At 56.1% G+C, this 8758-nt stretch overlaps 1 protein-coding gene across 1 annotated transcript in view; it reads right to left on the bottom strand.

Annotated features, from left to right (window-relative positions):
* Nucleotides 1–105: 105 nt before the first annotated feature.
* Nucleotides 106–8758, bottom strand: part of SMTNL2 (smoothelin like 2) — a 20941-nt gene continuing 12288 nt past the window's right edge. Inside the window, exons 7-8 of the mRNA XM_007451601.1 lie at nucleotides 8342–8493; nucleotides 106–1070 (exon numbers count right to left, since the gene is read on the bottom strand). Of these exons, the coding sequence (XP_007451663.1) occupies nucleotides 944–1070; nucleotides 8342–8493 (279 nt within the window). The 3' untranslated portion in view covers nucleotides 106–943. The remainder of the gene's footprint in view (nucleotides 1071–8341; nucleotides 8494–8758) is intronic.

Here is an 8758-nt window from a genome sequence, read left to right as displayed (position 1 = left end):
GGGTGGGGGGGTGGGGGGGCGGGATGTAAGCAGATTTTCATTTGAAATGGATGAGAAATCTCTTATTCCCAGGCATCCCATCTCCCAAACAGAAATAACAAATCCCAAGCGAAGTGCGACACATCTTTTTATGTACAAACGGTCAGTGGTACAGATGGAGTTACTTTTTATAAATATCTGCAGCAAATCCCTTAAAAAAAGCTGTGAATAAAAACCACCTGGCAGCACCAAATGCCCGTCCTTCCCTAAAAGTGTTAACTTCCCGAGGGCCTATTCTTAGCCAGACACGTGTGGAGCCCTCCTGGGAAGGACAGGACCACTTTGGGACCAGACGAGAGCCCTCCCATTTCCCCAGAGAGCCGAGGTGACTTGCAGGTCAGCTGCTGCCCAGGACCTGGGAGTGATTAAACAGTTTCTTCCCAAGACTTCAGTCTTCTTTGTCAAGCTGCTGATTAAGCGTCTCTATATTTCCTGGCAGTGGCCCAGAGTGAGGGAGGAAAGGAACCTACAATAGTGTGAGGAAGTAGAAAACTCTTGAGTATTTTGATTAAAAAACACTTTGTAGTCAATGCAAAACCCTGTAAAGCCAATGGATCCAGCTCAGCAGAGGCAACACTGATTCAGGCTTCCAGAATCTACAGACAAGCATTATTATTATTTTTTAAGGAAGGTAATTATTTAGCACCAATTTCTTTCTCTCCGGTAAAATTTCCTCTTCCTTGGAGCCCTTGGCTGTGATCAGTGCAGTCAGTGCACTCAGCTCAGCAGTACGTTCCCATCAGTAACGCAGCCGGGCAGGTTGGGAAGCGTGGTCACCAGGCACAGAACAAACAGCTCTCTCACACCAGAATGCAACTCTGCTGGGGGGGGGGGCATCCTGATTCCGGGACACAGGCGGCCCCACCGACTCCTTCGGGGCTTGGCTCTCCAGCCCCGAGGGGCTTCACTCAAAGCGACGCAGGTGGTTGTACAGAGACTGGACGTAAGTGAAGACGCACATGGGGTCCGGCTTGCGGCCCATCACCATCATATCCTCCACCTCAATGAGGCGCTCACAGTTGGCCAGATTCCTGAAACACAGAAGCCGCATCAGAACGCCGGCCCCAGCCATCAGCCCCAGAACAGAGCTTGGCCCGGAGCTGGAGGCTCCCAAGTGCTCTCCAACTGTGAATTCACATCACCCCAGAAGAGCCTTTGCGGTTACTTTCTCTAATGCAGTGTTTCCCAGACTCCCACATCCAGGAAACGCCCTTATGACTCGCGTTTTTACGTAACTAGACTTACTTTAAAATTTCAGTGAAATTCAGCTTCACTTTAAGTTTTCACTAAATTAAGTTCTGCTAAAAAATTCAATTTTATTAATTTAGACAAACATATTAATCGAAAAGGTTAGTTTTATTAATAAAAATTTAGCTCCAAAATTAAATTTCACTACAAAAATTCAGCGTGTATCAGCAGTATATGGAGAATCAGCACGGACTATAAAAATAAATGTAAAATGAATAAAGTAAAAAATAAATTCACCCATATGCTTCCTAAAACAGTGTCTTTGGGCTTCTCTGGTGGCGCAGTGGTTGAGAGTGCGCCTGCCGATGCAGGGGACACGGGTTCGTGCCCCGGTCCGGGAAGATCCCACATGCCGCGGAGCGCCTGAGCCCATGAGCCATGGCCGCCGGGCCTGTGCGTCCGGAGCCTGTGCTCCGCAACGGGAGAGGCCACAACAGTGAGAGGCCCATGTACAGCAAAACAAAAAACAAAAAACAAAACAAAAAAAACAGTGTCTTTAACCTTTTATTTTTTAACCATAACCCATAGTTAGAGGTGTTTCATCGTGATTCATTCAGCACGTGCATACATTTATGTGGAAATAAAGTTTCGAAAAGATACTGACCTTTTCTACTACTCATATTTTTTCTAGATTTCGTCTTTATTTCTCTCCCCACCTCCTTTTTTTCTGTTTTTCTGTTTTGTTTTAATGCTGGTCGTGAGCCACTAAATTGATTTTATTATCTACTCAAGGGTCACAACAACTCAAAGTTGTTTTTTTTTTTGCGGTACATGGGCCTCTCACTGTTGTGGCCTCTCCCGTTGCGGCGCACAGGCTCCGGACGCTCAGGCCCGGCGGCCATGGCTCACGGGCCCAGCCGCTCCGCGGCATGTGGGATCTTCCCGGACCGGGGCACGAACCCGTGTCCCCTGCATCGGCAGGCGGACTCTCAACCACTGCGCTACCAGGGAAGCCCCCAACTCAAAGTTTTAAAAGTTGCCTCAAATCATCTTGTGAGCCTCCCCTCAACCTCGCCCTGGGCCCACCTCATGCTCTGGGAAATACTGCTTTAACTTCTGGCCCACTGGTGCAGATGCGTGTGGAAACTGGGGCCTTTCACTGGGCTGCAAAAAAAGCTGTTCCCTCTGCCGTTCCCAGCTGGGAGGGGGACTGAAGGTCCCGGGTTCAAGGTCTCATGGAGGTGGGAAGACGAGCATCCACCTGGGAGGTAACAGCAGGGACCCTCTGCCAAGCCCAGCAAAGCCCCGCCCTATGCCGAGCCAGACGCGCCGTCAGGCCGAACCCAAAAGGACCAAAGCAACTGCACTCGGTCCCATCAGCTTCAACAGTTGTGTGCACTCTTGTAGTTCCAGGGTCTCCGGTCTTTTTGCCCCCATGTCCATAAGTCCATGAGTGACGCTGTTCACATCCCAGCTGTATCCTTCCTAGCGATATGATTTGAGGACGACACTTAACTTCTCAGGGCCTCAGTTTCCCCGACTGGATAACAGCCACTTCACAGGGAGGTGGGAGGATTCATGAGCTAATCACACAACCAGCAGGAGCGGTGTCTGGCACATCAGAAGAGCTCAATAAACGTTAGGAATGATCACTGTTGCTGTCTGTATTATCATGGTTCGCTCCAAGCAGCAGAGTGGGTCATCAGGGAGAAGAGGCCTGAACTGGAACTCTAAGGAGCTGGGTTCAGATCCTGGCTCTGCCCATAGCATCACCCTTCCGTGCCATTTCCTCGGTGGAAAGTCAGCCCCTGACCTCCGCTCCCCCTCCCGGTGGGCTTGTTCTTGTTGGGAGGTGGTGCCTTGTACCCCAAGCACTTTCTACCAGTCCCTGCTGGCTCCTGGGCCTGCGTGCTCCAAAGACAAGCACTGTAGTATCAGCACGGGGCCCATCCTGTGGTGCTGGCCTGACGCCGGGCCTCCTATCAGAAACCGAAAGTCAGGGCAAAACGGAGACACCGGTCCTGGATCCCGTCGGCGGGCTCCCCCTCGGTTTGGAGCGGGCAGCTTGCAAGGGAAGCCGAGGGCTTCGTGGGGTGGCGAGTGGCTCTGGCCCGATAAGCGGGCACCCTGGCTGCCCAGGATGGGCCAGGGCGGGGCTCAGTGTCAGGGGAGTGGACGCTGTGACGAGGATACGCACGCAGAGGTGCTTTGTTGATAGTCAAGGACTGAAAGTCTGAGTTCCTGGGGAGGCCGTGGACCTGAGTTCACCTCCTTGAGCTATCAGGTGGCGTCTGATGCCCTTCTCCCTACCTGCAGCGCAGGGAGAGCTCCTCCTACCCTCCCAGGGCTGCAGACGGAGAATGCCAGGTGTGTGCCCACGTATCACCACTGACATCAGTGGCCTCAGTACTCAGTCCCCCAGGAAACGTGGGCACCATTAGAACCCTAAACCTCAGCCTTGGAAGAGAACTGAAATCCCACCCTCCAAACACCCCCCTCAGAGGCACCAACCACCTGGTGAAGGACCTGCCTCGGCCATGCTCCCCTCCAGGTTCAGGGAAGGGGCCCTAATTTCCTCCAAGTACCATTCTGATCCCGCTGCGGGTGGCCCTGGCCAGGAGGAAGTCTTCCCTCACGTTTCTCACGCTATCTTGCCTCTTGGTACTTTCTACCTATTGGCCTCACAAGGCTATTCTCAGTCTAATTGTTTTTTCCCCACAAAAGAGCCCTTCACACGTTGGAAGAGACTCTTAATATCCGTGACTTTTGCTGTGCCCCCAGTGCGTACCTGGGGGCTCTCCTCTGAGCGGGTTCTGGTTTCTCTCTAGAATTGCTGGCACGTCCCAAGTGTTGTCCAACTTGGGCTGGCCCCCTTCTACATTCTAGAGGCCGCACTGACCCTGCCACTAATGACATCCCTGCCCCTGCCCAGGGTGGCAGTCAGGACGGGCGCTAAGGCCTGACCCTGGTACCACCCTCTACCCCGCAGACAGGAAGCTATGGGCAAGGTGCTGGCTTCCCCAGAAACCAGGGGACTGAGCAACGTCCATCTGGTCCCCAACCCACCCCAACCAGCCGTGACAGTAATGATAAGATTTCTAAAAGCTATGGACACAGCTCCTGAGACAGGATGTGAGTAAAGGAAAATGATGATGAACACTGACTTTTATAGAAACATTTCAGTCTCAAAATATTAGAGGCCCCAATTGCCTTTTAAATGAAAACAAAACTGCTTTTGTGAAAACACGAACTTGTTTTCAATAGTTCAAACAGCATGGAATAATAATCCAAAGAAGAAAGTACAGGTCATTTCAAATGTCACTGCACAGCAAGAACCAGAGCTATCATTTGCCTACTACCAATTTTAGATGAATTAGCCCCACCTTGTTTGGGGTTAAAAACGGGTTAGAGGATTTTCTCCTACTACTATCCTATTGTGATCTTCGTCACTACAGGGCTAGCCTGTCAGGCAGGCAGGTGGAGGAGGTGCCTGAGGAGTTATTTTTATTTGTCTAAGCCTTCTCTAAATGCAGCCTGGGATGCCAGGGCTCGGACTACAGCCTCCTATCTGGTTTTAGAGACACATGGGCACTACAAATAGCCTGGAAGGTCCTTCAGCTGGGCTGTAACCTGAGAGTAGGACACATTCCCCGCAGGGCAAGCGGGATCCTCAGCTACACTGGCCGGCCCCGGGCCTACACCGCACTCTCCATCTCAGCGGAGAAGGGCGCAGAGGGTCAAGCACCCACAACAGCAGCTGGTCCTCCCGCTTTCCAAGCCCCGAACGCCTGTCGGACAAGGGGAGCTCACTGTGTTGTCAACACCGCATCACTCACACAGATTAGGCCCCGGGGAATCTTTGGGGAGGTAAATTATCAGGGGAAGGGGCATCACAAACCCCTCTTACTCCCCAGGTTCTGGATGCGTCTCTGTGCTTTTAAGGCCCCTTGCTCGCCGAAGGGTCTGGAAGCTTCTCCTTCCTGATGTGCAGGGGCCCTGTCCATGGCTGCTTTTCCTTTCCAAAGGCTGTTCCTTCATCAGAGCCCAGGCTCCTGCCACCCTACACCGCCCACCGCAAACTGCCTCTCTGCTGCCTGCGTGGCCCTTGATGGTTTTCCCCCAGCCCCACGTGTCTGTTTGGCTTTCGCTGGCAAAACTAAGGAGTGTCTGGGGCTTCCCTGGTGGCGCAGTGGTTGAATCTGCCTGCTGCTGCCTGCGTGGCCCTTGATGGTTTTCCCCCAGCCCCACGTGTCTGTTTGGCTTTCGCTGGCAAAACTAAGGAGTGTCTGGGGCTTCCCTGGTGGCGCAGTGGTTGAGAATCTGCCTGCTAATGCAGGGGACCCGGGTTCGAGCCCTGGTCTGGGAGGATCCCACATGCCGCGGAGCAACTAGGCCCGTGAGCCACAACTACTGAGCCTGCGCGTCTGGAGCCTGTGCTCCGCAACAAGAGAGGCCGCGATAGTGAGAGGCCTGCGCAACGCAATGAAGACTGGCCCCCACTTGCCACAACTAGAGAAAGCCCTCGCACAGAAACGAAGACCCAACACAGCAAAAATAAATAAATAAATTACTAAACTCCTACCCCCAACATCTTCTTTAAAAAAAAAACAACAAAACAAAACAAAAAAAAAACTAAGGAGTGTCTGTTAAGACACTGGTAGCCAGTATCCTCAAGTAGGTGTCCCTGTGCCTTCTTTCCAGCTGTTCTAACCAGCTTACTGCCCAAGAAACTAGGTGAGCCCAGCTGCCATCCTCCCAGGAGGCCTCGGGCAGGCAGGCCCGCCCTCCCAGCCCTGTCCCCCACGTACCTGTGAGCTGAGTTCCCGGATGACTCAGGAGGGGTGGCACCTTCCTCCCCCTCAGGCCAGCTGTGGGCGCCCCTCCCGGCCCTCTCTCGAGTCAGCAGAAAAGCCAGAACTCACCTCAGGGGCCCGAAGGTCACCCTCCCCTCCCCTCCCCAGCTAGCCGGGAGCCGGCTCAGGCGGCAGAAAGGCGGGGCCCAGTTTTTACCACGTCCTTTGCTCTGGGTGGGAGGGAGGTACGGCCTGAAGCAGGCTCCCACGCCCCAACCCCAATGTGGGAGTAGAAGAAACATCTGGTTGGAGTCTGGAGGCTCTCTGAGCTCACACCTCGTGCTGGGAAAGCACAGCCACGAATGGCTCTGGCTCTGGCCGCCAAGGGAAGTTACGTTCCCTGCGAGCTGGGGTGCAGGGCCACCATCCTGGGGCCCGGGGCACCCCTCTCCCTGCCACAGCCCAGCCTGGTCCAGGGCTGAGGGTGACCAAGGCAGCCGGGGCTTGAGCGGGCACCACCAGGCCCACTGGACTCGATGGAGAAAAACTGTCAGACAAGCGTGGCCTCACCCAGTGGGGGGCGGGTCTTGGGTGCCCACATCAGAGCCCGGGCCCTGTACACTCTGACCATCTGCTTTTCGACAGTCACCCTTTCTGGGCTTCCAAGCAGCTGGGCCTCCTCCTGGGGAGGCGCCCCCTCCTCAACATCGAGCCGTTACACTTGGCGTTACTTCAGCATCGTCTGGATTCGGTTGTGTAACACGCTCTGCCCAAAGCTGTTTCCGCAATTAGGATGACAGCTAATCCTAAGCAGCCAGGAAAGAGACGGCTTCCAAAGTATACAAGGAGTTCTTATGACCCCACGGGGGCGAGAGGCCACGCAGGTCATCCGAGACAACACAACAGGGGCAACGCCGGCACGCCAACAAGTCAGGGTCTCCATTCTGCCCCTAGAGCGAGACCCGCAGTACCGGGCACGGGGCTGTAACCTGTGAGCTCCAACTCCTTCCCCGGCCGGGCTTGGGGCCAGGTGTGGGGTGGAACAGACTCGGGGTGGGGGGTTGGGCAGGCCAGGCTTCAGGGAGGGCTCTTCCACCTCCACCAGCACGTGAGAGCACCTCCCGGACGTGGGCACCGGGGTCACGGACAAGACACAAGGGGGGGTCAGGCACACACGGGTGGCCAGAGGCTCACTCCACCAGGCACAAAGGTGGGCGGCCAGGAGAGAATGATAAATGTTCCCTCCAGGAAACTCAGCTCTGGGGAGGTCTTCCTGCCCTCTGACCTTCCTCCCGCTAATTCCACGAAGCCCAGCAACGGGCAGCCCTCAACACCCTCATCTCTGCCCCGTGCCTGCCCTGGACCGGGGGCGCGGACTCGGTGGACCGCAGCAATAGCTCCCCTGCCCTCTGCCTTCCGTGTTCGGCCCACATGAGGCCCTGGCGTGAGGGCAGGAGGTGGGGGAGGGCGGAGGGTTTACTCCCTCAGCTCCCTTCCTGCCGGGTCACTGTGAGCTGGTCGCACCCACTGCCCCAAAGCACAGCTCCTATCAGCCAGCCCTCTCCGCACAGCTGTTCTCCCCAGCCCAAGGGTACCCCACGGCGCCTGGCTCATCGCTCACTCCTGCCCACACGTTTGCAAGGAAGCCCTTTGTTAAACCCTCCTGCCTACTCGGTTTGAAGGCACCCTCACCAGAGCACTCTGACACTCTCCTGAGGCACTGGGGGTAGCCCTCAGCCTATGACCAAACGCCCAGCTCCCCGAGCACCTCCTGAACCCAGAATCACCCCTCACCCAATTTTCTCCCTATGAGCAGGTCTTAAGAAGGTAGGCAATTTCGTATCGAACGCTTTTACGACATTTAGGGAAGCAAAAGGTACCTACTGGAGAATTCTGAAATGTCCGCCAGGCAGATATTATTCAGTTTCCTGCTGGGACTCTCCCAAGCAAGTGTATCCCTCACCAGCCTGGAGAGGACAGGCTCAGCGCTCCGGCAGACCCTGTCCCACTGCCCCTTGCACTTTGTCTGTGGCTGGTCTGGCAGATCGCACACCAGAGGCCGGGTACCAGCCAAGAGGGCAGGTGCACGAGAAGAGGAGAGGGCCTGGCTCTACTACTGAGCGCCGGGTGGCCCGGGGAAAGTCCCCCCTTCCCGGCCACAGTCTCTCCATCTGTACGGGAGGCGGCAGACTGGGTGGCCTCAAGGCTCTGAGGTCTGCGGACAGCTGCCCCCGTCCTGCCGGGCCCTGTGCTGGACGCAGGGTAGAACTCGGGCTTGGGGACTGGGAGGGGCTGGCAGCCAGGGGACCCGCCATACTCACTCGGCCATGGTGAAGGCCAGCTCGAAGTTCTGCCGCCGCTGCGCGGGGCTCAGGGCGCTGTAGTCGAAGGCGTCAGGGAAGAAGGAGTGCACCAGGGCGCAGAAGGCCATCCCGTCGCTCCAGCTGGAGGAGAAGTTCTGCAGGTCCACGTGCTGCGAGGCCGACGCGGGGAGGCAAGGGGAGCACAGCGCCGGCCTCAGCTCCGCCTCCTGATTCGACCCCACAAGCAGGTCCTCCCAGCCCCTCCCCAGGCCCACCATCTACCCGGTTCAGAAACAAGCCGTGCCTGCTGGACTCCACCTGCAGCGGCTGGGGACCGATCGGGGGTGGGGGGGGTACAGTTTCTCCAGCTCCTACCCCTCCGCCCCAGACTGGGGCTCCCGCCCCGGCCCGGGGAACAAGAGGCGGGGGGGGGGG

The sequence above is a fragment of the Lipotes vexillifer genome, unplaced genomic scaffold, assembly GCF_000442215.2.
Source record: "Lipotes vexillifer unplaced genomic scaffold, Lipotes_vexillifer_v1.1 scaffold126, whole genome shotgun sequence".
In the NCBI taxonomy this organism is placed as follows: domain Eukaryota; kingdom Metazoa; phylum Chordata; class Mammalia; order Artiodactyla; family Lipotidae; genus Lipotes; species Lipotes vexillifer.
This window is presented reverse-complemented; position numbering and strand designations above follow the sequence as displayed.